General features: G+C 50.6%; 1 protein-coding gene across 1 annotated transcript in view; it reads left to right on the forward strand.

The window, feature by feature from the left end:
* LOC111161377 (sterile alpha motif domain containing 4B) overlaps positions 1–14,521 on the forward strand; it is a 38,360-nt gene that overhangs the window by 18,023 nt on the left and 5,816 nt on the right. The window contains exons 3-8 of the mRNA XM_022524997.1: positions 6,061–6,531; positions 10,902–11,141; positions 12,009–12,118; positions 12,276–12,362; positions 13,026–13,368; positions 13,984–14,069. Coding sequence (XP_022380705.1) covers positions 6,061–6,531; positions 10,902–11,141; positions 12,009–12,118; positions 12,276–12,362; positions 13,026–13,368; positions 13,984–14,069 — 1,337 coding nt within the window. The remainder of the gene's footprint in view (positions 1–6,060; positions 6,532–10,901; positions 11,142–12,008; positions 12,119–12,275; positions 12,363–13,025; positions 13,369–13,983; positions 14,070–14,521) is intronic.

Below are 14,521 nucleotides of genomic sequence, written 5' to 3' on the forward strand. Positions count from 1 at the left end.
TTCTTTGGGAGCCCAGCACATTCTTCTAAAAGAATAGTTCTTAATATTTTAGGAGATGGACTTTTCAGAGACTGTCTTCCCTGCCTCCCCCACCACCACCAAGATGCACACTTACCCCGCAGATCAAATCATGAATTCAGTTGGTACACCAATCCCCAAGGAAGAGCTGCCTCTTATAGGGTCTGAAACTCTTCAGCTTTTTAGATCCCTTCAGACCTGGGTGGCTGAACATGAGGCAGATCCTCTGCCATTTTGGGGTTTGTACTCTGTGTCCCAGCCACCCAACCCTGCCCCTTCTTTAAGTTCTCCCAAGGAGGCCCTGGGTTCAGATTTGGGTTTGGGGCAGAGCTACCAGTAAGGGCAGGGAGTGCAGAGGGCTTGATCTAGGCAAGTGGGTACCATGGCTTCATGTTAGAATCACTTAAGGACTTTATAAAAATAATCTGACAGGGTGCCTGGGTGGCTCAGTCGTTAAGCATCTCCCTTCGGCTCAGTTCATGATCCCAGGGTCCTGGGATCGAGCCCCGCATTGGGTTCCCTGCTTGGCGAGCCTGCTTCTCCCTCTCCCTCTGCCTTCTGTTCACCTGGTGTGCGCACTCTCTCTTCTTTGTCAAATAAAATCTTTAAAAAGTAATAATAATAATCTGAGGCCTGGGTCCTATCCCCAGCAAGTCTGATATTTTTTAAGCTCCCTAGTTGGCTCTTGGGTGCATCCAGTGAAGAACCTCTTGTCTTAATACTAGTGCTGATTCCAGGTGGGCTCAGGAAGGTAGTGGGGGTATGCAGCCTGCTGGGAGTGAGGAGTTGGGGCTGTGGAAGGGGCATCTAGTCTGGGCTGTTCCTTCCTCTCAATCAGCTGAGAGGGTTTAGGGAAGTCCCCCAGCCCAGGCAGCCAGTGTTGGTTTCATGCAAGCAGAATCTGAAACAATACCCAGGAAAAGAAAAGAAGTAGTACCCTAAGGGTCTCTGGAACAGGAAAGGAGAGAGGCTCCAGCTTTCCCCCTGCTATCATCCCTGTTTCTTTTCCCAGTGCTGTCTTCCCTGCCTGTTTGGAGCTGTAACAGTAGTCCTGGCCCTCTCTTTACCCCTGATGCTGACTTGGACCAAAAGGGTAGAGCCAGGGAAACTGAAATCCCCTTCCCTCCCTGGTTCTTTCCTCCTCCTGTTCTCTGAGTCAGAGTCCCTGTATCCAGCAGGTTTAAACTCCTCCCTCTCTGGCTCACTGAATCTGGGTGGGGAAACTGAGGTCAGGAGGGGGCCGAGGCTGAATGAGTCACCAGAGCTCAGCTCTCATGCCTCCACCCTCCCCTTTCAAGCTCTACTGACACAGTTCATCAAACAAAAATGTGAGCCCCCTGGCCCTCCCCCATGTTTGTGCGAGCTGGGGTGAGGTAGAGTAGGGCGTGTTTGCAGCTGAACCCCAGCCCCTGTGACGAGTGCCTGAGGCTGCCAGGATTGTTGCAACAGCCCAGCACATAAAAATGGATTTGCTTTTATGGCAGTCTCCAAGATATATTTGGCTCCTATGGTTTGCCAGGACCCAGGGTCATGACCTACTTAGCTCTGGTCACCTGGCCAAGGAGGGTACTCATGCACAGTCTCTCTGGTCCTCTCCATGCCTGCAGAATCCAGGTTTGCCGCTTGGGAGGAAGCAGTCGTTGGCGTCATGGCATTCCCCAGCCCCCTCCCCCATCCGCCCACCTCCAGAATTTCATCACTGCTTATTGTGCCTCTAGCTCAGAGGAGCCAGAGACATGTCTGTTTTTGGTAAATAACTGTATGAAATTTCCCACCCCTGTCGGGAATCTTAAGGGGGAGTCCCAGATGTGCCCTCCTATGTTAATTGTTCCCCACAGTCCCAAAACAGCGTGGGCTCTCAATCTTCAACCAGGAGCAATGACAATAATAGTTGAAATCCATGGAGTACTTAACACACGTCAGGTGCTTTGCACGATTGTCTCATTGAATCTTTACAGCAACCCTGTGACATAGGATTTTTACTGCCCCTGCTGTACGGAAGAGGAGACCAGGCTCAGAGAAGTTAAAGGACTGGCCCACAGTTATGTTGACCTGGGTCATAGAAGCAGAGGTAGATTTGGAATCCAGGCAGGTTCGCATTTGAACCTGTGCTCTTACTCAGTATATCTGCTGGGACATGAGACAGGGTGACGTGAGGTCAGGGGTCCTCGAGGGGCACATGACCCACACATAGACCCCGCTACCTTCCAGGAGGCCGTCTGGGTTCAGTTGTGCAGGTATTCATTAGGCCCCTGCTGTGCCTCAGCTCTGAGCCAGACTTCTCTGATCAGAGCAGAAAACGAAGTTTCATCCCCACCCATCATCTGCAGCCCCAGCTGGGCTTACCCCAAGGGGCCTGAGGCTGCGCAAATTCCTTGGACCCATTCCAGTGCTCGCTGATGCTTCCCAGTCATGGGAGGCCCGCCCTCCCCACCGCACCGCTGCACAGACACATGAACACACATTTCCCCAGGGTCAGCCTCCAGTCATCCAAAACCTCTCTCTCCTTTCTCTGTAGTAGAACAAGGTCCTTCATTGAGCCCAACCCTTGGGGCTGTTCTGTCATGTCCCCTGGCAGTACCAGAGGAGAAGCTGTGTCCCATAGCCCTGGGGTCCTGGCAGTATTCTGGGGTGGGGGAGGAACTAGACAAGGCTTCTTTCTGTCCCAGATGCCTCTGGCTACCCTATAAGGCCTAACAACAGCGATTGAGAACATCAGGGTAGGGCTGGAAGGGTAGGCTGACTGCCGGAGAAGGGAGAAAAACACCAATCACTGAGTCACATACTAAGTGCTTACTGTGGGTAGACTCCTCTGTCAGGTGCTTTACACGCATTGTCTCCCTAAATCCTCTCAGTGGCCCTGTTAATTCCGCCTTTCCAGAGGAGGAAGCACATTGGCCAGGCAACTGTATAACACAGCTGGGATATAAGTCTTTGACTTTCCCTAATCTTCATCACTGTATTTCTTCTTCCGTCTCATCAAGAGCAAAAAATTCAAGGATTATTAAGTCAGGGAAATGGGGTGCCAGGGTATTTGTTCCTATGTGATCAAGTACCAGATGGTGGAGGTAGAAGGGTGGGAAAAGTGAAGGCTTCCTGAAATCAGGAAGTCCTGTCCCACCTTGGAAACATCCTTAGATGTTAGAGATGACTTAAGAGTCAGCCTTGTAGTCATGGGGCTCTGGTTCAAGAGAAGACAGAGGAGATGAGTTTTCCTAGCTTTGAGTGGTAAGTCACACATGAGATCTAGAAAGCCAGGGACGACGAAGGGGTGGAGAACAAGAGACTTGGCATTGGAGAACTAGTACAGTGTTACACGTAAAAGTTTCTCCCAGTTCTAGAGGCTGACAGACCTGGGTTCAGATCGTGGTTCCGTCTCTGAAATCTAGTCCCTCATCTATAAGGTGGGATGTTAAAGGAGGGTTGAGGTGAGGTTCTTAGCATAGTGTCTGGCATATAGTAAATGCTCAGTAAGTGCTATCCGTTATTACTGTTATTGTGTACTATTACTTTTCTATTTTGGTCAGTACTACGGGCATAGCAGGAATTGATAACTCTGCTTAAATGTATGAATCCCTGGGGTTCTCTAGGAAGCTTAGAGCAGAGAGTCCCAGGCCAAGAGAATGAATAAGTTAGTTATATGGCCAGGAGTTGGGAGTTGTGTGTTTCATTTTCGTAAAGCTACAGATTTAAGCAGAATTAGAAATCTCTTTCTTTCTAAAGTTTTTATTTATTTGAGAGAGAGCAAGAGCACGAGCAGAGGGGAGACTCAGAGGGAGAGACAGAGGGAGAGAGAGAAGCAGACCCTCCCCCCCCACCCAGCTGAGCAGGAAACCCGCCGTGGGGCTCCATCCCAGGACCCTGAGATCATGACCTGAGCCAAAGGCAGACAGTTAATGACTGAGCCACCTGGACACACCCAGGGACACCCCCAGAATTAGAAATAATGTGAATTCCTAAAAAATAGATTTCCACACAGGTCATTAAGACAAAGAGAGGTGTGAGGGGTCGTTTCTCATGTTTTTATGCAAGGCTCCCTTTGCAGAGACCAGTGGTCCTTGGAATCTTAAGCCTTTAGGAAGTTGGGTTGAGACACTGTCAGATGCAGAGCGATCCAGATTGGGGCTCACTTGAAATCCAGATGCCTAGAATTCTGAGGCTCTCCTTATATAGTACATGCCCATTCCCAGCCTCTCCATTTCCAGGACCAGGAGTGGGCATGTGGCTTTAGAATCTCTGTGGGTATTTGAAAAGAAGGAGCCACAGTAAGATTTAATAACTGTGATGATGGGTAGCTAATATTTGCTGAGAACTTACTTTATGCTCTACTTTGTGCTATGGTCTCACTTTAATTCATAGTAGTTAGTAGTAGCTGTGCCAGTTAGGAATGATTCTGACTCCCACTTCAGAGATAAAGTAAAGCTCAGTGAAGTTCTACATTTGCCCAGAGTAACATGGTCAGTAACTGGGAGAGGAGGGACATAAGCCATATCTCTGCCTGTTCTTTTTCATCACTCACCCCTCCAGGGTCCTCTCTCTGTCAGGTTAGACCCAGTTCCTTCACACCTTCCCAGGACCTTACCAATAGCCCAGTAGGTCATCTCTCAAAACGCCCATGTTAGGTGTTTGCAAATCATCACTGTGGCTACAGGTCTGAGCTCAGTTGCCCAAGAGGGAGGACATAGTTGGCCCTAGTCCTTGATCATTATCTCTTTTCTCAAGTATTGGTTGGTATTCTTTGTCCCTTTCCTTTGCCCTGTCAGCATTTTCTCCTATCCTCTACTCCACTGGAGAATTAAAGTTAAGGCAGGGGTAACAAGGTCTTCACGGAGGACAGACCTATAACAAATAGTTCCTTCCCAAGGCCTCCTTTATGTGGCCAGGCAGTGGTCTTATTCCTCAGGAGTCCCCTTCTGGGTCAAGAGGGGAAACCTGGCTCATCTCCACAGACAGACTTATTAGGCTGTCACACTGTAGGATGGGAAAACAATGTCACCAGATCACTGCAGCATGGAGCAGCCAGGCACGCTTCCTGGAAGAGAGCAGGTTTAGGCAGTCCAGAATTTGGGTGCCTGGGTGGCTCAGTTGGTTAAGTATCTGCCTTCGGCTCATGTCATGATACTGGAGCCCTGGGATCAAGCCCTGCATCGTGAGCTCCTTGTCAGGAACATGAAACCTTGCTGTCCTTTTAGGAAGAGAAATCCATCTTGGTGAATGGTACCAATTGGAGGGGAAAATCTAGAGGCAAAGAGAACAGTTAAAAAAAACAGCAAGCTGGGGTGCCTGGGTGGCTCAGTTGGTTAAGCATCTGCCTTCTCTCAGGTCATGATCCCAGAGTCCTGGGATCTAGCCCCACGTCAGGTTCCCTGCTTCTTCTCTCTCTCTCTCTCTCAAATAAATAAATAAATCTTTAAAATATAAATAAACAGCAAGCATTTAGTAAATACATTCTTTCTGTGTGCCTGGCCATTTCCATTCTTTATTAGCTCAGTGAATCTCAGAACAGCATTGTGAACTGAGTCCTGTAATTATCTCAAAACTTTTCAGTGAGGAGATCACTGCTCTGTGAGGTTCAAGGTGACTTTCCCAGAGTCTAGCTAGTAAGTTGTAGAGTCTAGACCGTCTGATTCCAGAGCCCAAACTGTTAACCATCATGTTCCAGTGTCATTCTCCTATCAGGAAGGAGGCTCTTTTGCTGGGGGAAAGGGAGTGTGGGTAGAGGCCATGAAGATAACAAACAGGGATACAGGAAGAAGGGCAGGCCTGGGGACAGCAGGAGGAGCTCAGATTCCAGAGTAGCAAGTTTGGCTGATGGTGAGCCACAGCAGGTGTTGGAGAGTAGGAGTGATGGAACCAGGAAAAATTACTCTGGCAATATTGAGTGCTTTGGGTCTCATCAGTATGAAGGACAAGCTCAGGGGTCATGAAGGGGGAAGGGAGAGGAGATTGGAGCTGAGGGAGCAGACTGTAGGTAGCACTCCTGGATCTATAGAGAGTCCCCCACCCTGTCTTTCCTGACATTCCCTTTTGTCACCTCTGCAGCCATTGTCAGCCAGTGGCAGCAGGAGTCCAAAGAGAAGGTGGTATCCCTCCTGCTGTCCCACCTGCCCCTACTTCAGCCAGGCAACACGGAGGCCAAGTCGGAGTACATGAGGCTGCTGCAGAAAGTGCTGGCCTACTCGATCGAGAGCAATGCCTTCATCGAGGAGAGCCGCCAGCTGCTCTCTTATGCCCTCATCCACCCGGCCACCACACTGGAGGACCGCAATGCACTGGCCCTCTGGCTGAGCCACCTGGAAGAACGGCTGGCTAGTGGCTTCCGCACCCGGCCTGAGCCCACCTACCACTCACGCCAAGGCTCAGATGAGTGGGGGAGCCCTGCAGAGCTGGGCCCTGGGGAGGCAGGGCCAGGCTGGCAGGACAAGCCACCCCGGGAAAATGGACACGTGCCCTTCCACCCATCCAGCTCAGTGCCGCCAGCTATCAACAGTATTGGGAGCAACGCAAATGCAGGTGAGGGAGTGAGGGTCCCAGGAGGCCATGCCTACTTGAAAAAGGTCAAACTGGGCTCTTCACTCGTTCTTTGGCCTTGAGCAAGTCACATAATCTCTGTGCAGAGCTTGTGAACTGCCATCTGGGAGCTGTGTCTGACCTACAGACATGTCTTTTTGAGCCCAAACTCAGTGAATCTTTGCTTTTGTCTTATTATGTTTTAAAATAAATTTGGTGACATAAGAAATTGGTAATTTTCCCCTAGAAATCCAGATTTCAGTTTCTCTTAAAAATTTTTTAAAAGTCCGGCAACTCAAGTTCTGTAATCCTATAGCAACAATAAGATGGCCGAATATTGTGTTCCCCCCACCTTAAGACCCTGTACATGTGCCCCAGTTGGCCTGTGCCCCTAATGACTTCTTTTGGGCATGTCTGATGCCTGCCAGGCCTCTGAAAGCATTGAGTTACTAGATGTAATCTAAGGTCCCTTCCAGCTTAGACATTGTGGATTTGTGTTTATGGCTTCAGCTAACAGCATTGTTTCTGAAAAATCTGTGTTTGTAAGCCTGTTTATGTAAGATGTAAGTCACATTGTAAGATATTAGTAATAGTAGGTAACTTTTTGAGTGTTGACTGTGTTGTAAGCGCTTTACTGACATGATATCTCATTTAATCCTTGTCACAACTTTATCATCAGCCCCATTCTAGAAATGACACTGAGACTCAAAGAAGTGAAGTCACATATTCAAGGTTATACACAGAGCAAGTAGTAGAATGGTCCTAAGTTCAGACCCAGCAGTCTGACACGAGAGTCTGCCCCTGGTGACTACTCTGTCCTCCAGCTAAATGGTCTGGAAGGGCTGTGTTGGTAAGCACCCCAGAGGCTAGGGTGAGCAGGAGGAGCTGGTGAGTTTGAAATACTAGTTGAAATGAACAGGTTAAGGGGAAAGTGGCATTTCCAAGGCGTGGTGAGGTAATATGACCTGACTCCAGGTGTGAGAGGTTTCTAAGATTTAACCTCAGCATGGCTGGTCCCCTTTGGCTGGCGGGTAGTGCTTAAAGCAAGCCAAGAGAGAGTGGCAGTGAAATGTCATCCATGCCAATAGGTGAAGTGAACCTGGGTCTCCTGGTGGCACCTGGTACATGCCCTTGGTGCTCTGAGCCTCTTTCTTCCCCCAGTTTCATATGGATGTCCTAGCTACTTGTCTCCCTCCCAGGTGCTGGTAAGGATCACAGGAAATAGAGGGATAGGAAAGCATTTCTGGCACCTCTGGCAACACAAAGTGTGTTAGACCCGTGTCTTACAGTCTCAGAGCATCATAGTTTCTGGGTCCAAATTGGGAAAATACATTAATAAAGATAATTCTAGCTCAGGTTATTGAACATTTAGTCTTTTTCAAAAGGTGTTCTGAGAAATTTACACAAATAAATTCTTGGGCTGAGTCACAGAAAAGTCACCTGCCCCAGGTGGTATAGCCAGCATTTAAATCCAGGCAGTCTGGCTCCACAGCTCATACTTGTAACTGCTATGCTACATTGCTTCCATGTAAAAGTGACCCTCCCATAGACACTTAGACCTCATCGAGGGGAGGGGTACCCATATATTTCTTCCTCCCCACAATGTCCCAATGGGGCACAGCGCTATTAAAGGCCTAACTAAGCTGGAACAACGTCAGATAGAGAGGTTGAACCAGAAGAGAGAAAGGAATTGGGCATTCCTGGTAGAGGACACAGCATGAAATGTAGACACAAGGGTGGCAAATTGGAGTGTGCAGACATCTGGCTGGGATGGAGAGATGCAAGGGTTTAAATGAGTAATAGCAGTAGCAGACATTCATGTTTACTGTGTGCCTATCCCTTTGCCAAGGACATTACTTGGAAATGGAGGCAGTGACTTTCCCAGGATCATAAAATTAATAGGTGGCAGAGCCAGAATTTTAGTGCAGGTCTATCTTGACTCCCAGATCTCAGTATATTAGGGCCACATTCTGGGGGGCCTTGAAGGATAGGATGAAGCTTTTCAATTTCGAGCAGTTGCAGGAAACAGGAAACCATTAAAATATTTTTGAGTAGGGAGCAAGGATTAGGCTGTAAGGGCAAGCAGGGTGGGTTTGGGGTGCTGCCAGGGACAGACCAGGGTTTCTTAGAGAGTGAGTGAGGTCCTGGATCTCCAGCCGGCATTCCTGTTTTTATACATGCTGTGGCCGGCCTCCACCCCAGTCCCTGGTCAAGCAGGACTCCTCAGGAACTGCACAGTCATTCTAATCAGGATAATTTCCTGCCTCCTCCTTCACTGAGAAGGGAAGAGAAGGAAGCCATGGGCACCAAGACAGGCAAAAGGAAAAAAAAGCCTATACCGAGTCCCATGGGGCCCAAAAGGTGCCATTTCTGGGAATCCAGACCCTTGGGAGAAGCCATGAAAAGAGGACCCCAGAGGTCACAGGCAGAGGTGGAGGCTGGCCCTCTGAGGGTATGGATCAGTGCACTGCCCTGTCCTCCAGGTGATTTCCTGGCTAGGAGCATAGACTGTCGCAGATGAAGGAAGGTGGTCTGGGGCCTGTACCAGACTGGTTGTACTTCCTGGTTTGAGTTTCAGTGGAGCACTGGCAGGAATCCCAGCCTTTCCATCAGAAACAAGGCTAGGGTTTTTCTGTAGCTGCCTCCCAACTCCCTCTGGCAACTGGGGCAAAGTGCTTCTGTTCTCTGAGCATTGATGTTCTCACCTATCCAGGGTGAGGCTTTTTGGCTTTGTGTCCTTGTCTTTTTATTTGACTTTGGGTACTTTTGAATTTCCTGTGTCGAGCTCAGAGGCACCCTTAGCACCCTTAGGATGGACCATGGGTGCCCTCCTTTAGGCTTTTATGAAACCGAGGGCTCTTGTGTATCACACCCTGCACCTGATCCTGGCGATGCAGAAATGATTGAGCGGGGTTGTTATTCCTGCAACTGCTTGAAATTGAAAAGCTTCACCCTACCTTCAAGGCCTCCCAGAATGTGGCCCTAATACACATGAGCCCAGAGTCCAGTGCAAGAGGCAGGCTGGTGGCAGAGGCTACTGCTAGGCTTGAGGCAGTAACACAGGGCCCCCCAGAGTGCAGAGGGAGAAGTCACAGAAGAGCTAACACTTGAGTGAGGAGTGAAGACGAGGTGGCCGGCAGGAAAGGGTGGAAGAGCAATGAGTTAGGCAGAGGGAGTAGTTACATGGAAAGGTCTGGAACTCGGAACCTGCACTCTCCTGCGGATGGTTAAAATCAAGTAGGAACCCTTTTCTTACCTCAGGAATGGGACAGATGGAGAATATGAAACACCTTGTGGAAGACAGCCTGCATTCACCCTGAGTTACTGGGCCTTATGGGTAGCTGATTTTAGCTCAGTACAGGAAAAATCTTTGGGAGATGGTGAGGCCCAATGATAGGGATGTTGAAGAAGCAGTTTATATATTCCATTCATTCATTTGCTTTACAAATACTAATGAAGCAGCTCCTCCGGGCCACGCCCCACTATAATTACTGAGGCTGCAATGATCTTTAAGACAGGACAAGTCCCTGCTGTCACAGATCTCATATTGTAGCAGGGGTGTACAGTTAATAAGCATGTAAACAAATAACTAGGTGAAGTCACTCCGGGTTGTGGTAGGTGCTGTAAGGAAGACAAGTAAGAGTTCTACGATAGAGTAACCAAGATTGCTGGGGGCAGCCACTCAGGGAAGGCCTTGGAAGAGATGATGCTTGCTGGAGATCAGATTTTTGGGAGCCAGCTGCTAAAATCAGGAAAACAAGAAGAAAGAGCAAATGCAGAAGTCCTGAGGTTGGACAGCTTGAGTGTTCCAGGAACAAGTGAGGGTTGGTGGAGAAGCCAAAGCTAAAAAGGCTTGAACTGAAGAGTGAGCTGGTGGAGGTGAGAGTCAGAGGTGAGCAGGGTCCGGGTCCCACAGGGCCTTGTAGGTATGTGGAAAAGTTTGAATTTTATCCTCAGTGTGAAGGAAAGTCATAGGTGGGATTTAAAGTAGGGACTAACTTGGTCAGATTTGCATTTTTAGAAGAATCACCGTGGCTTCTGTGAGGTTAACGGGCTGTAGGAGGCAAGAATGAAGGCAGGAACCCAGTGAAGAGGCTGTAGCAGTAATTCCAACAGGAGACACCAGTTACAGACCAGGGTGCTGGAAGAAAAGGTGGGAAGATTGAGAGATGTGGCTGAGAGTTTGCTGATGGGTTAGGTATGGGGAATGAGGAAACGAGCAGTATCTTGTAGGTGGTTCCCCTCAGACCCCAGGGTCCCTTCCCGTTGTTGGATTCTGGGGCTGAGCCGCTGTCCATGGCACCATCCAGGGGGCATGATCTCCTATGGTCAGATCTCCAAACCTGACCTCTTGCCTCTCCCCCTCTGGCCAGGTCTCCCCTGCCAAATCCACCCCAGCCCGCTGAAGCGCTCCATGTCGCTCATCCCCACGAGCCCCCAGGCCCCTGGTGAGTGGCCGAGTCCGGAGGAGCTTGGGGCCCGGGCTGCTTTCACCACGCCCGACCACGCACCCCTCTCACCCCAGAGCAGCGTGGCCTCCTCTGGCAGTGAGCAGACGGAGGAGCAGGGCTCCAGCCGGAACACTTTCCAGGAGGACGGCAGTGGCATGAAAGGTATGACAGGGGAGGGTAGCACTAGGACCCTCTGAAGAGAGTCTTCTGCATAGCTTAGAGGACAGAAGGGAGCCATGGTAGCTTCCAACTTCCTGTCCCGTCACCCTCTACCCTACCCTAGCCAGGGACAGGTCTGAGGGAAGGAGTGAGTCCCTGCCCTTAGGGCTCAAGATTGAGCAGAGAGATCCCTCTAGGCCCTGGTCTGATAGCCCAGAAACCCCTGCCTTCAGACAACCCAGCCTGACAAGGAAGCCAGGACAGGGCAGTAGCTGATGTTCCAGGGACACCAATGAGGTCATCCTAGTACATACCCAGTCAGGCAGAGCAGAAGGCTCAGATGTCCTGATACCAGGGAAGACCACCTAGAACGGTGTGACTGGGCAGGAGAGGAAGTGGCTTATGGGGCCATCTGGGTGGCTCCATTGGTTAAGCTCCATTGGTTAAGCTCAGGTCATGATCCCAGGGTCCCGGGATGGAGCCCCACGTCAGGCTCCCTGCTGAGCGGAGAGACTGCTTCTCCCTCTCCTTCTGCCTGCCACTCCCCCTGCTTGTGCTCTCTGTCTGTCAAATAAATGAATAAAATCTTAAAAAAAAAAAAAAAAAGTGGCTTATGGACCTTTGGCTTTCCCCTAATCCTGGTTTTCTGCAGTTTCTGGTGTTACCTCTGGTTGTATACATGTATTCCCTCTTACCCCCCCTTCAAGGTAGAGTTCCATGGGGCTCTGGAGAAGGTGGTTGATGCTGGGGCCTCAGAGTCCCACCAAGGTTGGAACATTAAAAACTGCAGAAAATTGCTCCGTCCCCACAACCCTTCCTCTGCCAGTCATAAGGGCCAGATTGCTGACCTTTTGCTCTCCTTTTCCATAGATGTGCCCTCATGGCTGAAAAGCCTCCGCTTGCACAAGTACGCAGCCCTCTTCTCACAGATGAGCTACGAGGAGATGATGACACTGACTGAGCAGCATCTGGAGTCTCAGGTGAAGCCAGTGGGACCATCGGGAGGTGGTGGGGGCAGCACCATTTTGACGTTACTCTTGCGGCCCAAGCCTCTGGTGTCTCTTCAGGCCCTGGGGGCACCCCAGGTACCTTAGCCTCACACATCCAGCTTCCTCTCCCCTTCTGCCTCTACCACAGAATGTGACCAAAGGTGCCCGCCATAAGATAGCGCTGAGCATCCAGAAGCTGCGCGAGAGGCAGAGTGTCCTCAAGTCCCTGGAGAAGGTGAGGATCTGGTATCCCCATCTCCAAGTCCAGCTAACTGCATGGTGGCCCTGGGTGGCCTCGCCTGGGGGTTTCCCCAGCCCTCAGGTCTGACCTCCAGAGAACCCAGCCCTAGGGAGGCCAGGAGCAAGTCAGATCACAGGGTTCATTGGCCTGTGGCCAAGAGGCTCTCCTCTCTTTCTGTCCTGGTCTGTGTCTCCAGACCTTGTCTCTGTTAACTCAATCCCTGCTCCTTTCACTTTTCCATTCCTAACTAATGTCCTGATGGAGCAGAATGTCTCCCAGTATGCATGATCTCTTTCCATTTGATTATTTCTCACTTACTCCTCTTCCATATCTGCCTTGATTTGCATTCCTTTCCCCCTTCCCTGCCACTTGCTTTCTGGTTCCATCCTTGGTGGGACCCTGAGGCCCAGCATCAGACCACCTTCTCCTGACCCCCTTGGAACTCCACTTTGAAGTGGGGAAGAGGGGTTACATTATACAAATGTGTACATATCTGTGTATATATATGAGCTTGTATTGTCCTTACCTCCTTTCTCTAAGTGCTAGGACTCAGGGTTCCACCAGCACTCTCCCAGCTCTGTCTGACCCCTCTTGTGTAATCGTTCTGTGTAGCTTTGGGGGTCAGCATGTGACCCCGGATGTGTCCTCCCTACTCAGGATGTGCTGGAAGGCGGGAATCTGCGCAACGCTCTGCAGGAGCTGCAGCAGATAATCATCACCCCCATCAAGGCCTACAGCGTCCTCCAGGCCACTGTGGCTGCTGCCGCTGCCGCCACCCCTACTGCCAAGGATGGGAGCCGGGGGGAGCCACCACTGCCAGGTGCTGAGCCTCCCCTGGTTCACCCCGGCACAGACAAGGGCACTGAGGCCAAGGACCCTCCAGCTGCAGAGAGCTACCCCCCTCCACCAGCTCCGGCTCCCACTGATGGCAGTGAGCCAGCCCCGGCTCCCGTTGCCGACGGAGACATCCCCAGCCAGTTTACACGGGTGATGGGCAAAGGTGAGAGCACGCAGGGCCCAGCAAGAAGTTCTGGGACAGGGAGCCAAATCGTCATCAGGGATCAAATCCAAGTTAAATGATGGGAGCAGAGCTTTTTAAAGGACCCTAGTGACCATATCAGAGAGTGGCTGAGACTGAGAGTAGCAAGGCCCCACCCTCAGGTATGTCTAGGTTGGTGGTAGGAGACAACCCTTATTTACCCACACAGTGTCTCCAGCCTGAGCAAAAGGCGGAACGATGTGTCAGTAGATATTGTGTATAGTATGAGACAAATCCATTGGTTCTTTCACGGGGTATTAAAGTCCACAGGATGGGGATGGTGTAACTCATAGTGGGCTTGGCCTTTCCTAAGGCAGCATGGCGTAGCTGACTTTACAATTGGATCCATATCCTTTTAGCTGTGTGACCTGGGCCAAGTAATTCCACCTCTCTGAGCTAATATGGTGGGTTTATATATGTTCATGATAACCAGGTACTATGCTTCGCACATAGCTAGAACTCATCCAGCCTCAGTGTCCTCTTCCAATTTTTGTGCTGGCCAGGAGGGCTGAGGGAGCTAGAGCATGGCAGAGGACATGCTGGGGCTAACTTCCCTCCCTTTCCGTTGTCCCTCAGTGTGCACCCAGCTGCTGGTGTCCCGACCGGACGAGGAGAACATCACCAGTTACCTCCAGCTTATTGAAAAGTGCCTGACTCATGAGGTGAGGCCTTCTCTAGGGTCCCAAGAAGGGCAAGGCTTCCCCCATCGCTCTCAGTATCCGTATTCCTGATGTGGCCCTCAGGGCCCTGCCTGGCTGGCACCCACCCAACGCCTCCAGCCCTCATCTCACCAGTGTTGGCTCTAGTGGCTGCCGTGAGCTCTCCTTCTCAGAACCTTACTACATGTTCTTTCTCTGGGGAGCAAGATTCCCCTCCCTTCTGCTGGTCCCTTAGCACTTAGTTCAAACGAGTACACCTCAGGGACGCCTTCACTGGCCCCTCCTAGTAGATGAGGCTTCTCCCTTGCAGTACTCATCACAGGTCAGATGGCCTGCGTGTCTTCTGCCCCGCTGAACCATGAGCTGTGTGTGCACAGGTTACCTCTGCCTCCCAGTACTGCCTGGCACAGAGCAGGCAGGCAGTAAATAACTTGAGTGGGTGAATGGAAGGCAGA

Source organism: Enhydra lutris, unplaced genomic scaffold, assembly GCF_002288905.1.
Source record: "Enhydra lutris kenyoni isolate GAN:26980312 unplaced genomic scaffold, ASM228890v2 scaffoldscaffold85, whole genome shotgun sequence".
Taxonomy (NCBI): Eukaryota; Metazoa; Chordata; class Mammalia; order Carnivora; family Mustelidae; genus Enhydra; species Enhydra lutris.